Here is a 14544-nt window from a genome sequence, read left to right as displayed (position 1 = left end):
GAGGTGGCATTATCGAGATATTGATGGAAAGTTCTACATGCTTCTGGTCTTGGAAGCATTGCCGCACCTTCTCGATAAATCGTTTCATCATTTTCTTCAGTATTAAGTCCAGCTTGTTAGCTATTTGTAATTGAATTGAGTTGAACTCCGAAAACAAAACTTGCAAATTGATATTAAAAGAACAAAATCAAGTTGGTTGTTACATTAGTGTGATCATGGGGATAGACTACTATAAGATTCTGCAGGTTGAAAAGAGTGCCACAGATGATGACTTGAAGAAAGCTTATAGAAAGCTTGCCATGAAATGGCACCCTGATAAGAATCCAAACAATAAGAAAGAAGCCGAGTCTAAATTCAAGCAGATATCCGAAGCCTATGAGGTATGTAATGAATTATAGGATGTTCCTCCAATCATTATATCATATTATTGTTCTTATGCAACCAACTTGTATTGGTTTTTGATGCTTGCAGGTTCTGAGTGATCCACAGAAGAGAGCAATTTATGATCAATATGGAGAAGAAGGGCTAAAAGGGCAAGTGCCACCTCCAGATGCAGCAGGTGCAGGTGGTGCTTCATTCTTCCAAACTGGTAATGGGGCAACAACGTTCAGATTCAATCCCAGGAATGCAGATGACATATTTGCCGAGTTCTTTGGATTTTCAAGCCCCTTCGGGGGAATGGGAGGTGGTGGTTCCGGTGCCGGTGCCGGTGCCGGTGCCGGCATGAGAGGCGGTGGAACAAGGTCATTTGGTGGAATCTTTGGTGATGATATATTCAGTTCATTTGGAGAAGGAAGGGCAATGAGTCAGGGTCCACGGAAGGCACCTCCTATAGAAAGAACATTGCCTTGCACCCTTGAAGAACTTTATAAGGGCACTACCAAAAAGATGAAGATCTCAAGGGAAATTGCTGATGCAAGCGGGTAAGCACTCCAATCATTCCTTGATTTCTTTGACGTGAGACTAACTTCATGCACTCCTCGCACTTGCAACATTAACAAAAAGTTTGTTTCATTGCAGTAAAACTTTGCCGGTGGAGGAAATCTTAACCATAGAAATAAAACCGGGGTGGAAGAAAGGGACAAAGATAACGTTTCCGGAGAAAGGAAACGAGCAACCAAATGTGATTGCTGCAGATCTTGTGTTTGTGATTGATGAGAAAGCACACCGTGTGTTCACAAGAGATGGAAATGACTTGGTTGTGACACACAAGATTTCGCTTTCTGAAGCTCTCACAGGTTACACTGTCCATTTGAAAACTCTAGATGGCAGGGTTCTTAGCATTCCCATAAACAATGTGATTCATCCAAGCTATGAAGAAGTGGTTCCTGGGGAAGGAATGCCAATTCCCAAAGATCCTTCTAAGAAGGGTAACCTTAGGATCAAGTTTGATATCAAGTTCCCAGCAAGGTTGACATCTGACCAAAAGACTGGACTTAGGAAACTTCTGGGGCCATAATGGAATTAGACCAGACTATATTAGATTAGCCGTCTAATCATGTTGCAAAGTATATCTTTCTTGTGTATAGTAATCCTTGGTTTTTGACTTTTTGTACTGCGCTCTTTCAACATGGTGCATCAAGTTTAACAGAGTGGGTATTCTCTTTTGGATTCTTGATTCGTTCCTCTTGTATCCAAATTTGATATAAGACAATAATGCACAAAAAAAAAAAAATCGATTATCATAGGATCAAAGTACGTTTTACCGTTGATGACATGCTTTCATGAGTTATCTACTTATATATTTCATCAAGTCTTTTTATCATAATAATAATTATTATTATATTATATATATATATATATATATATATTAAAATCAGGTATTAAAATTAATCATTAATATATAATATATATAAAAATATAAAATATATATTAAAAATAAATTAAATTATTTTAATTAATAATTTTAATATATAAATAGTATTTTTATAATTGTAAAAATATAATTTCGAATTGAATGTCTCACAAAATGACAAAGTAGAGGGGATAATGGTCTCTTTAGTTTATTACCAAGACTTTTGTTTTTTGGTCATGCTTTTTTACCAAGACTTATTCCTTCATATGGCAAAGCAAAGTGTCAGAGATTTGAATTCTGTCTAAATAGAATTTAGATATGCGACGAATTAGTTATTTACCTGTCGGTTAAAAAATATCGGAAAAACCAACCAAAAAAAATAATTGCATTCCGTTCCTACTATGTTTCTCACTGAACGCTATCGGCTATCCCATCTTTTTTCCACCCGTGCATCACATGGATACTTAAAAACAATTTAAAAATACAATGATATCCAACAATTATTATTTTATCTTATCATGATGATGAGCATATTACTAAGACTTAAGAAAGAGGCTGAAAAGTTAATAAGTTCTAAACTAGTTAACTAGATGAAGAATAGATTAAAAACAACCGTCAGAAAATTTGATGTCAAAAACACAAAATAATAATAACAATAACAGAGAACAAAATCTACCTACACTTAAGCAACAACAAAGGAAAGACCTCTTAGAAGAGAGAAAAAAAAAGGAGGAGAAATCGGAATTGATATGGGGTTGGACTACTATAGGACCTTGGAGGTAGAGAGAACTGCCACAGATGAAGACTTGAAGAAAGCTTATAGAAAGCTTGCCATGAAATGGCACCCTGATAAGAATCCAACCAACAACAAAGATGCTGAGACTAAATTCAAACAGATCTCTGAAGCCTATGAGGTAAGGTACACCTTCTTTCAAGCCTCTTAGATTTCAATTGCTAGATACTCATTAATCATGATCATTGATGTTGATAATTAGGGATTTTAAAACCTCTGGAGTTTGATGCTATGAATAGATAGAATTCTGAGTTGGTATATTGGTTTTGTTGAAGGTTCTAAGTGATCCGCATAAGAGAGCAATTTGTGATCAATATGGAGAAGATGTCCTTAAAGGGAAAAGACAACCTCCTGGTGGTGGTGGTGTTGGTGGTGGAGCTTCATTCTTCCATGGTGGGGATGGACCAACAATGTTTAGGTTCAACCCCAGAAATGCAGAAAGCATCTTTGCTGAAGTTTTTGGATGTTCAAGCCCCTATGGAGGAATGGGAATGGGAAGGGGAAGGGGCATGAGGGGTGGTTATGGTGGATCTTGGGTGTCAAGATCCTTTGGTGGAATATTTGGCAGTGACATGTTCAGTTCAGCTAGAGAAGAAGCCACACCCATGAATCAAAGTCCACGCAGGGCTCCTCCCATTGAAAACACACTACTTTGCACCCTTGAGGAACTCTACAAGGGCACTACCAAAAAGATGAAGATTTCAAGGGAAGTTGTGGATGCAAGTGGGTAAGTTTATGATTGAACTGTCTTCTCTGGTAAATTTCATGAATAGAAAGTGAGTACTATTGTTTTGGAATAAAAAATTTAGTTTTATGTTTAAGGTAAGAAAGTACATGTTTCCAGCTTTAGATAGTTCATAGTTGTATCATTATTTAGTAGTTGAGTTTAGCTGGATTGCTCTTCTATACTGAATGAATCTGAAACTAAAAGGAAAAATAATTTTCGTCGTTTTGACTTGTTACTTGCAGGAAAGTTATTCATGTGGAGGAAATCTTGACCATTGAAATCAAACCTGGCTGGAAAAAGGGAACAAAAGTCACATTCCAGGAGAAAGGAAACCAGCAGCCAAATGTAATTGCTGCAGATATTGTGTTCATCATTGATGAGAAGCCTCACAATGTGTTTACAAGAGACGGTAATGATTTGGTTGTCACAGAAGAGATATCACTTACCGAGGCTGAAGCACAATCAAGCTACACTGTCCATCTTACAACTCTAGATGGCAGGGATCTGACCATTGCTGTAAACAATGTGATTAGTCCAAACTATGAAGAGGTGGTTGCAGGAGAAGGTATGCCGTTTCCAAAGGATCCTTCAAAGAGGGGTGACCTTAGGATCAAGTTCAACATACTAGACACAGACAAGGTTGATGCTGGGGCAGAAAATCAAAACTAGGAAAGTTCGGGTGCAACAATTGCAGAGTATATGTTGTGTATAATAATAGTCATATTTTTTTTGTTCCCATTCTTCTTTTTCTCCTTTTTAGTCCTGCATTTTAGATGGGTTTGGTTTGTGATTGCTGTGTTACTATAATATCCATGCAAATAAAACCCTACAATGTTAGATTGAAGATGGAAGCATTGCACTCTGAAATTACAGTTTATACAGTAATTTCACTTAGTAACTATTCCAAGCAGCAAAAAGATAATCAAGGTGTAATAAGATTTATTAATCAATGAGTGTCTATTACAAGGGCCAATAACAGAAGAGCAAAAACAAAATGAGGCTGGCTGCCAGGGCCCTCTGCTTCAACATGCTTAAAAATACAGGGATCCATTCTGCATGGATCATATACCACTATAAATCTACTCAGCTACTAACTCTTCAAGCAACATGACTTGGAGCTCAGGTTCTTGCGAAGCTGCAATATCGAAAAAATGTAATACAGCCTTGAGATGCAAATCATATTCCTTCGATCAACTAAATGGATGTTCTAATCATAAGAATCTTCAGATTCAGATGAGTCTGAGCCTTCTTCATTTATGACCCTATTTGCCATGCCATCTGAACCCTCACTCATAACATCTGCTTCCGAATCCTCTTCTTCGTTCTCTTCAATGCCGATGTCATTGTTGTTGTCATTGTCATCTTCAAAAGCATCCGCATCTTCATCACTCATTCCAGCAAAGTCCCTACCCCAACTGTTGGCGGGAATGCCATTATAACCCACCTCCCAGTTACCTTGATCATATTCTACTGCTTGGCCGTTGTCATCAGATTCCACCTCTTCAGCACTGTTGCTATTGTCATCAATTTCAATGTGGACGGGAGTCATGGGACTTGCCCTTTCACCATCCCACTCCTCATCAAATCTTCTCAATGGTTCTCTGTCAATATTGGGGCTATGGCTCACTGCGGTATGGCCCAGCAACAAATCTTCAACAGCTCTCTTTTCCACTCTCCGTTTCCTTACCGTTCGGCGACCACGACCACCAGCTGATCCTTGTAGTACTCGTCCCTGCTGTTTTAGCTTGTCACTTAGATTCTCATTGACCTTTACATTTCGGCGGCCAGTATCTCGTTTGGAACTGTACATTCTTTTAGACATCTTTTTACCCCGTCCTTGATCATTAGACCCTCGTCCACGTTTATTACCACTTCGAACAATTTTCTTTGAAGCAGATTTATCTTTAATGAATTCACCATGCCCTAACTCTGCTGGTTCAACCTCTCTATTGCATTTGAAGGACGTATATCTTGAAGGAAGCTTCTGCTAGAAAGAAAGAGCGAGTTAGATGCTGAGTTTCATTATATATAATAAAAGATCTCCTGCCCTCCACCCACATGCTCAAAAAGTAAAAAGTAAAACATCAGGATCATATGTTTAAGGAAGATTTAGTATCCACTATATTTCTTGCATTATAGAAAAATAGATCAACCTTTCAAGAGAACTTCATCCTATTATCAAAGTAGGGACTCAAAACAGTCTACTAAAAGAGAAAAATGAGAGAAACTCACGATGTACTCTTTCGCTTCTTTCTCTTTGCATGGCTCAGGTATCTCAAGATGTACATAATTGATAGATGAATCAATCTCAAGAAGCCTGAGAGACACTGCTGCAGTAGTTTGTGGAACCCATGGAAGTACAGCTACCAATTCAGGATCAGTGGAAGTAAGTGAAGCATTACCACCCATATTGCTCAGTCCCAATAGTTCGTCTGTTGTAGAGAAGTTTGATGATAGAAAATCTCTCCGTAGAGCTTTCTCAAACAAGGCCAATATCTGAAAAATGAGTTGTTAATGTCCGGGATTGATTGCCAATTTTAAAATGATGCAAATATACAGAAGATAAAACTGTTAAGAACTGAACCTGTAAAAGCTCCTCAACAGAGGATGATTTGCTCAACCTCACACCCCAATGCTTCCTGGCATCATTCGTCCAAATTGTTCCAAATGCTTCGGGGAGAACTGATGCCTGTAACTCCAAATGTAAATACAGTATACTCCTAACTTTATGATGCCATTAAAAATTTAACGGGGAAGCAACTTCTAACAATGCAAAGTTATCATCAACTCACCTCAATACAAGCAAACAGAACCTTAAGCAATCTTGTCCGCAAGGGAAGAGAAGATTCCATAGGAACATTTTTGGGTAACTTGTCTCCACAATGAAATGCATGCTTATTAAAACTAAATCCATTATTTGTAGCGAAAGTCCTGTGGCAGGATTTACAGTGGGAGTCCTCAACAAAATAAGGTTGCAGACAGAGGTCACAAACGTCCACCAGAGGTTTGCATCTCTTTTTCCCATATTTTGTTGCACATAATATTGATGAATTATAGCACTCTTTCCACATCCACTTTTGAAAATCTTGATACCTTTGTATGGCAGCTTTCTTCTCATTCTCACTTTCCCCAAGCTCAATCTTGAAGGATGATGATGTTTCCAATTTGTCAGAGTTCAAGTTATGAAGAGTACTGCTAGGACTGTCAGATCCAACATGGCAATCAGGTGTTGAATATGGTCCATTATTTTCTTCGCTTTTGATCGAAAATTTATCTTTGCTCCCTATTTTGGCACTGGCACATTGTGTATTCCTTCGAACATTTTCTTTAAAGGACTTCTCAATCCTTTTCAGCATCAAGCGCAAATGAGATTCCCTGATCCCCCTTGAATCCAATGCTGCCAAAAGAATATCAAGGGCCTGTATAGAAATGATAGAATAATTTATAAATAATATTATAATGATAAAGACAAAACTATTAACCCATTAACATTTGGAGAAACATTGCACCTATGTCAAAACCAATCTAGAATGCAGTTGAGCAGCAAAACAAGGATCAAACAATGGAATATTGAATAAACAATTACCTCTTCAGAATCAATAAGCCCCCAATTGCCATCATGATATTCAACAAAGATCCTACCAGAACCAGGATCATTGCTAGAAGCAGAAGCAACAAACTGCCAATATCGATTACGTCTGCGATCTTGGCCAAGGGGTAAAGACCTGTAGATACACATCTCCTCTGCTATGTGGGCAATATAAGATTTCAACTGTGAACGTGATCTTTTTGAATATTGTGGAGGTACCTGCACCTGAGGGTGATCTGGACCTGTGCCTGTGCACAAATCTTGAATTTGGGAGGACTTTTCACCATGCAAGCTCTGTGCAGCAGGTGCTGGCTTTTGGTTTTCTGCAGTGCCAGGTGATGTTTCAATATTAATACTATTAATATTGATGTCCAGCATTGGACTTTGACTGCCCTCCACAGCAGCAGGATATGTGTCATGTGTTTCAACTTTGTTGGCAATAAGTAATGGAATATCTGGTTTGTTAATAGTATCGTCTTTCAGACGAACTTTATCTATCTGTGCTTCAGCCCACATCTGCTTCTTCAGAGCATTTGCTGCTTCCAGACGATCCTGAAAAGCACACCAGATAAAGTTAAAAATATTAACGCAAAAATCAACTCACAGATAGATATACATTACAAGGAATAAAGTTCACCTCCAGAACAACACGAATAGAATTTCCTTCATTTGCCACACCAATCAATGCAACTAGAGCATTTAGACGCTCCTCTACACTGAGATCAGAATACTCTCCTTCAGCAAGTCCTTGCACCCAGGATTCTCCAGATTGACTTTCATCAATTTCCATATTATCTTGATCAGGATTTCCAGTATTCAAATCTTCACAAACAACAGGTTGTTCGGTGACAGAGCCAGGGCAATCAGCTTCCTTGTAACGATCCTCAGGAAAACAAGGCAAATCTATTTCAAACTCATTTTGATCAAGTTTTACATCATTATCCAAATTTTCTTTTCCATTTGGTGTGGAAACATTTGGTTCATCAAAATGTCCAGAAATTGGATCAGCACTTGAAGGGTTTACTAGATCATCAACATCAGGATCCTCATCAACTTCATCACTTTCTGACTCTTCTCTTTCAACATCGTCAGCATCTTCACCAGCTGGAAACCCATTTTCAAATATCTGAATTTTCTTTCTTGCTGCGGAAAGGATGGACTCAGCATCAGCAGGATCCTTTCTAAATGCAGTACGCACTCGATAGGTTGATGGAGCTATCCTTTCAAAAAGCTTAGTGTCTCTAGTCAAAGCAACAGAAATTGATGCTTCTGGTGTCTTGCTGGTGGTCAGGTCCCGAAGACCAGATTTCTGGAAGGAAAATACACATTAGAACAGAGCTGACAATGTTTTAAAAAGAGCACTTAAAATGAAGAATAATTAACCTGAATTTTTTCTGCTAGCTCAAGTACTGTTAGACCCTTGCTACCTTCAAGTGAGAGAACATGAAAGGCAGCAAATTTAACTGTTCCTGGAGTTAACCTGTGCCTTGACCTTCGAGGAGCTAATAGACCTTTCTCTTGCATTTTTGCCAGTGCACTTACAGCTGCTGAACCATTACGAAGTGTAGAAATGATATCTTCACCACTTCTCCCCTGCAATTATAATACATTTTGATCCACTTAATCTGTCAAAATAAAGATAAAATTGAATGTTGATTTAACATGCATGCAAAATCATAAATGGAAGATGAAAATATTCAACGGTAAAAGAGGCAAGTCAAGAAAGCAGAATGAAATGCTACCATAAATATGCCCTATACTATGGAGTAGCCAAGTATTTAAGGTGAAAACTACAAAGCAAAAGAAAGAAAATAAACCTCATCTTTATCATTTGCATATGACCATGTAATACTTCTTTTCTTCAGCTTTGGTCCAAATCCTGCTGACAATGCTAACTGTCGGAAAATTTCTGGCCATGTCAACTGATTTAAGTTCTTCTGCCAATTTCGGATGTCAAAGCCCCATGCATATGCCTAGCATAGAAAATACAGTATTACTAGAGTGAAAAGCAACAGAAAAAACTATTATTAAATTTGCCTGAAAAAGATGGATAAATTTTTAAAAACATCTCAACTTACTCCTTCCACAATTTCTGGATGGCCACCTCCAGGATTAGCAGCTCCATTCTGGCTTATTCCTAATCCTGTTGAAGGTGTCCTTGCAACATCTTCAATGTCCTTTATTATAACTTTAAGAAGAGTTACATGTATCTCACCCAACAATCTTGAATCCTGTGATCAGATGATTTGAGTTGAACATCCATCGTCAGAAAACGAGTACATGAAAACAACTCATTTGACATAAAAATCATGAGCAAATGCTGAATTGACTCACATAGTCATGAAATGCTTGTACAAACTCGTCAAGAGTGAAAGGCCATAACTCAAGAACATCAGCAAAAGTAATCAGGAATCTCCAAACCTGAAAGAATAACATCAATAAAACACATAATAAGATATGCAAACACATTTTTCAGTGGTACACAACTAGATTTGCATATATACGTAACACATAGGCTTACTTAAATAACCATCACTATCTCATACAACAAACACAAGGGCATCATTATCCGACCACTTGTACTCATGAAGAGTGACACATCACCATCAGAAGCTATCTGGAGAATCCCCCCCCCCCCCCCCCCCCCAAAAAAAAAAAGTCTCCACAGAACCATAGCAATAGATAACTGCCACTGAAAGCAAGACTGGTATAAGAACATACCATGAGGAGGTTGCCAACATTCTGATCAGAGTCAATCCAAGGTTGGATGGCAAATGGCCTTTTCAGTTTTACACTCTTAGGTGGGAAAAAACACAATGAATCTACATTACAATAATACAGTATCAGTAGAAGAACCTTCTTTGTTTCTTATATCTACAGATGTACATTGAAAGTTCGATGAATCACAAATCTTAGATTCCATAAGCAAAATAAAGATAAATTGCTGACCCCTAAATGATTCAAGGTTTTGCAATGTATCAAGATCAAGTTGTATAATCGAGGAAAGTCCCTTGCTTGTAGCAGCCAGCTCCATCAATTCCAGCTGTTCATCCTCAATAAGCTCCATAGATTCCTTAGCTATTCTACGGGCAGCTGCCTTTTCAAGGGCAGCCTTCCTTCTCTCAGCCTCTTTTTCTTTGCGAAGCTCTTCTTTTCGTCTTCTTTTCTCAGCCTTTTTTAATGTAGAACGCAATAGAAAAAGGATAATCGGATAAGTTGTATAAGAACATAGAGAAGAAAAATATAACCATTGGGCATAACTAAAACTTACTCTCAAGTGTTCTTTCATCAAAAACTTTTCCCTCCGTTCTATTTCACGTCTTTGTTCACGCCTAGATCTTTCCTCTTCTCGCTGTCTCTCGCGTATCAGTCTCTCTTCTTCCTTTTTTCTTTCACGTTCTTGTCTCTCCATTTCTTTCCTTAGTCGCTCTTCATTCTAAGAGAAAGAGGGTAAAAAGGTCAGCTAAAGATTCCTTTTAAGATCTGCACAAATACGGTAAAACGCTATATCCATTTCAATAATACCTTTCGTCTAAGGTTGTCTTGCTTCTCAAGCTCTTTCCTCATCCTCGTTTCATAGGCTTCAACCTCCTTTGCAATTTTGGCATCATCAATCTAAATGAAGTTTTAAAACCACCAAATCAGCCTTATGTAAATATTATTAAAATAAGCTTCATGGCTTGAGGACAATAGCATATATTGGTAAAATTTACAGAACAATTATACCTTTCGTTTTTTTTCTATTCGGATTGTCATATCGTTCTGCAAAACTTGTCCACTGGGTAAAGCATAAGGATTTTCTTGACCAGCAATCGGATGATCGGCGAAGTGGGAGTCTATTCCAGCATTAGCTATGTTTGCATATGATTCCCTTGGCTGGGCAACATCAACTTCTCGAGGAGGAGATGGATAAGGAATCACTTGCTTGTCTTGCTGAGATGAAACGCGAACACGAGCAGAATGACTTTGGGTAGCATGAATTTTGTGCAGCTGTTCATTTATAGGAAAGGAAGTTCTGGAAGGACCATCCATTGGATCGTGTAAATGAGGTGGATTTAATTGTCCAAAGGCATCTGACCTAATGCCAGGCTGGTTTGGAAGAAATGGATATTCCGGTAATGTCCTCGCCATAGCCTGAAAAAGAAAAGCTCATTTAAAATTTAAAATCAGAATATCAAATAAAACACCAAGAAGTTAAGATATTCATCCCAGACCGGAAATTAATTTAAACATAAATAAAGAAAGATGCCTAGTTTCTTCAAACTGCTAATTGGAAATAGATGAAAAACCTATGACGCACCAACAATGACATGGACACATGACAACAACACACAGACACAAATTTGATTATTTGAAAATGGCAAGACCCAGACAGAGACATCAACATTTATATGGTTTTCAACTATTCATAAATGGCAAACTACAGATATTCGCTATTTTCTAAGCTCAGTCAAAGGATTATGCAACATTATTGACATATATCATTTGTGTCAATACTTGCTACTAATTTCATTAGAAAAATTTTGTAACATGCTATTTTTATTTACATTTTTTAACTTATTTGGAAGATTGAACAAAGGGCAATCCTGACTCAAACAAACCACACACATTTATGCCAAGTGAACACCAAATTCTACAATAGCAACATTAGATGTTTATCTAAAATGCGTGTAAAAGTGTAGAAGTTAAAGAAACAAAATGCCCATATCAATATTGAAGCCCGTACAGTTAAGTGATTCAGGGAAAAAAGGGAAGGTGAAAGCGTAAACTAATTAGGAATTAAAGGCATATGCACTATAGATTAGATTCTGACATAAAAAGGAACAGATTTAAAAAAACACCCAATCTTTATAACATGATATCAAAAAAAACAAAATGATGCTCAAGCCAGGCTCATTTCACTGACCAAGTCATCAAGATATTGAGCAGTTACAGGATATAGAAAACCAACCTTATTTGTTCTAACATCGTGTCTTTCATACATTTTACTGTCATAAGCAAGACTAGGTCGCTTTTGCTGTTCTGTAACAGCTGCATCACAAGAAAATACCAGAAGTTTGAGTGGCCAAACAAGGATAATGTCAATCAATCAGCCATACAGATGGCAAACAAAGCTGAACATCACATTCCGTGCACAGGAGCAAAGAGAGCTAAAGTCCAAGTAAATAAACTAATAACACATAATGCATCATACAGTTAACACAAGCATAACATACAATACATCACTTAAATATAAGCAAAGATAGCGACACAAGTATACATACCTATGGGTGCCCCAAAAGCACCTGGGGGCAAAGGATCAAACTCTACTCCGAGTATGGGTCCATCGTCCCTCAGTGGCTGCCCCAACTGTGCCTCCACACAAGCAATTGCTCTAAGCTCCATCATAGCTTGTGGTGGCTCATAGTACCCCAGCATACCACCCCGGGGAACTACATTTCGAAACTCAGGGCGGGTAAGCGGGCTGGAGCCCGAACCTGACCCGGATCCATACTCATTAACATGCTCAGGGCCCAGCCTGAGGTCTGGAGGAGAATCTGGCACAGGTGGTGCCGGCACTGGCACTGGCACTGGCACTGGCGCCGGCACTGCCTTCTTCTGCTTCTTAGGCGGCAAATCCTTCTTGTCCTTCAGCCGGCGGTGGCAGAACCACATCTGTAGCTGCCGATCGGACAGCCCCAACTTCTGAGAGAGCTCAGCCCTCATTGTCTCTGAAGGGTAAGTCTCCACTAATAAAAAGCACCAAAATTTCCATCAAAATTAACACATAACAGTTAAAACAAAAACTTAACACACCCCAGGAGAGTAAACTAAAACCCTTCAACTTCAAAAATATCACTAAATAAACAGCATAAAATTTCTGAGAACTGAACAACACACTTACAAGCATAAGCTTTCTCCAGTGTCTCAAGCTGAAAAGGGGTCTTCATCTGTCGCTTGGGCTTGCTCTGACCCTCATTCGAGTTACCAATTTTGCTGTTGCTTCCATTGTTGTTCTCATTGCTGTTATCACCAACAGCATCTTCCCTCTTCTGAGTATTATTGTTCTCAATCTCTGCATCCGAAGCAGCTTCCCCCTCCATTTTCGAACCCGATCAAGATCGAAAATTTCTCCCCTTTCAAACCCTAGAAATCCAGAACCCACAAAACAACGAAAAAGGAGCAGCACCAGTAGCAGCAGCAGCAGAAGAAGAACAAAGCAGCACAGAAACAAAATTAGGGTAACCAAAAAGGAATCGTTTTGGTGTTTAATTTTTTTATGCTACTCTTTTTCTCTATCTCTCTCTTTGATTTGAGGCCTTTCTCTCTCTTGAAAAATCAAAATTCCGTAGTAGTCAAGGAATGGAAAAGGCACAGGATTGTTATCCTGATAGATGAAAATAAATAAATAACAAAAAATCATCAATTGGGTGATTAAATTTGGAAATTTGAAAAAGGATAATGGAAAAGCAGCGTGTAATATGGGATTGAAAAGATAGAACAATGAAATGAAAGCATGCAGAAGAATAAAAGAACCAAAGCCAAAGGAAAAACAATAATAATAATAATAAAGATAATAATCGAAAACCTAAAATAATTAACCAAAAGCAACAACAGTTGCTCTTGACTACAATAACTCCATCACCACCTTTCATAATTAATCCCCCTTTTTTAATAATTGTGATAATAATAATCTGTTTTTGTTCTTTTTTCTTTCTTTCTTTTTATTTCGTTTTTATGAACGAACGGTGCGATTGCTTGATGTTCGTGTCAAACAGGACCTTTTAACTAAAAAACAAAAACCAAACTCAAAGAAAGAAGAATTGTTTTTTCTTTTGTTTATGTTTCAAAATTTTTCTTTTTTAAAACAAAAAATGAGAAGAAATGAAATGAAATGTTTCTCTGACTCTGACTCTGTGTTAGTGTGTGCATGTGTGACTGCTTCTCTCTCTTCCCACGTTGTTTTTAATTTTGATGAACCTTTTTTCCACCCCCTCACCCTCAGGTTTTCTTTCGGCTTTTGCTTTTGCGAATTTTGTTATTATTTTGTTTCTTTTTAATATTTTTTATTTTGATTTTATAGTTGGGGAATTAATTGGAGAGAGAGAATATTTACTGAGTGTGCTTGTGTTTGTTGAAATTTTGCATTGGATTTTGGTTCTTTGAAAAGTTTGTATTTTGTGTTTTTGAAGGCTCAATTCAATTCAAAAGCGTGCAATGATCGAATTGATGTTTTGAGCCTTTGAGGTTCGTGTTGTTGTGGGCCCCATTTCCCTTTCTGGATGGTGCCCAATGGGCTTCTTTTTTTGTATACTCATTTGTCTTGTGTTTTTCCGAAACAAGAAAGGCCCAATGTGTGATACACTCGTACTTAGGTGAATTAGTTCCCATCCTTATTGGTCTGCATTCTGCAACACTCTCTAGGGTAGTGTTTGAAAGTTGGGACTAGAATTAGGAGTTAAATCCCAAAGTGGTCTTGAGATTCATGGATTGTACCGATTTAATTTTTGACTTACTAATCGCATTGTTTATGTCTCCGATTTTGTTAAAAATGACTTTGGTCCTTCTTCATGTCTTTGGTCAATTTATCTGCCGCCGGTAGTGATATGGTATTGACATGCCACGCTGGCATATATAACGGCTAGCTGAGGTGGTAATTG

At 38.0% G+C, this 14544-nt stretch overlaps 3 protein-coding genes across 4 annotated transcripts; 2 read left to right on the top strand and 1 right to left on the bottom strand.

Annotated features, from left to right (window-relative positions):
- Positions 1-87: 87 nt before the first annotated feature.
- LOC130956277 (uncharacterized) lies at positions 88-1677 on the top strand. Its single transcript, XM_057883320.1, has 3 exons — positions 88-380; positions 472-923; positions 1021-1677. Exons 1-3 carry the CDS (start codon positions 216-218, stop codon positions 1457-1459), a joined length of 1056 nt encoding a protein of 351 aa, XP_057739303.1. The 5' UTR covers positions 88-215; the 3' UTR covers positions 1460-1677.
- A 690-nt stretch (positions 1678-2367) lies between these two features.
- On the top strand, positions 2368-4216 carry LOC130955261 (uncharacterized). Its single transcript, XM_057882087.1, has 3 exons — positions 2368-2709; positions 2864-3315; positions 3558-4216. Exons 1-3 carry the CDS (start codon positions 2545-2547, stop codon positions 3982-3984), a joined length of 1044 nt encoding a protein of 347 aa, XP_057738070.1. The 5' UTR covers positions 2368-2544; the 3' UTR covers positions 3985-4216.
- An 18-nt stretch (positions 4217-4234) lies between these two features.
- Positions 4235-13821, bottom strand: LOC130955259 (homeobox-DDT domain protein RLT1-like). 2 transcript variants are annotated; one of them, XM_057882085.1, is made up of 18 exons: positions 12789-13821; positions 12169-12633; positions 11856-11935; positions 10631-11038; positions 10430-10519; positions 10176-10340; positions 9854-10076; positions 9626-9726; positions 9239-9325; positions 8983-9135; positions 8722-8877; positions 8288-8497; positions 7542-8213; positions 6902-7456; positions 6108-6734; positions 5900-6004; positions 5548-5811; positions 4235-5302 (listed from the first exon to the last, which is right to left on the bottom strand). In XM_057882085.1, exons 1-18 carry the CDS (start codon positions 12985-12987, stop codon positions 4523-4525), a joined length of 5340 nt encoding a protein of 1779 aa, XP_057738068.1. In that variant the 5' UTR covers positions 12988-13821; the 3' UTR covers positions 4235-4522. The 2 variants fall into 2 exon arrangements, with proteins under 2 accessions (XP_057738068.1, XP_057738069.1); XM_057882086.1 differs by having other exon boundaries at positions 4235-5299; positions 12789-13818.
- Positions 13822-14544: the final 723 nt, after the last annotated feature.

The sequence above is a fragment of the Arachis stenosperma genome, chromosome 10 (genome assembly GCF_014773155.1).
Source record: "Arachis stenosperma cultivar V10309 chromosome 10, arast.V10309.gnm1.PFL2, whole genome shotgun sequence".
NCBI lineage: Eukaryota > Viridiplantae > Streptophyta > Magnoliopsida > Fabales > Fabaceae > Arachis > Arachis stenosperma.
Note: the sequence above shows the minus strand (reverse complement) of the source record. Positions and strands in the feature narration are given on the sequence as shown.

Coding starts and splice junctions, on each gene's coding strand:
- LOC130956277 (XM_057883320.1), top strand. CDS start 216: ATGGGGATAGACTACTATAAGATTCTGCAGGTTGAAAAGAGTGCCACA. Junction 381..471: donor AGATATCCGAAGCCTATGAG/GTATGTAATGAA, acceptor TGATGCTTGCAG/GTTCTGAGTGATCCACAGAA. Junction 924..1,020: donor GAAATTGCTGATGCAAGCGG/GTAAGCACTCCA, acceptor GTTTCATTGCAG/TAAAACTTTGCCGGTGGAGG.
- LOC130955261 (XM_057882087.1), top strand. CDS start 2,545: ATGGGGTTGGACTACTATAGGACCTTGGAGGTAGAGAGAACTGCCACA. Junction 2,710..2,863: donor AGATCTCTGAAGCCTATGAG/GTAAGGTACACC, acceptor GTTTTGTTGAAG/GTTCTAAGTGATCCGCATAA. Junction 3,316..3,557: donor GAAGTTGTGGATGCAAGTGG/GTAAGTTTATGA, acceptor TGTTACTTGCAG/GAAAGTTATTCATGTGGAGG.
- LOC130955259 (XM_057882085.1), bottom strand. CDS start 12,987: ATGGAGGGGGAAGCTGCTTCGGATGCAGAGATTGAGAACAATAATACT. Junction 12,634..12,788: donor ACTGGAGAAAGCTTATGCTT/GTAAGTGTGTTG, acceptor GCTTTTTATTAG/TGGAGACTTACCCTTCAGAG. Junction 5,303..5,547: donor AAGAAGCGAAAGAGTACATC/GTGAGTTTCTCT, acceptor CTTTCTTTCTAG/CAGAAGCTTCCTTCAAGATA.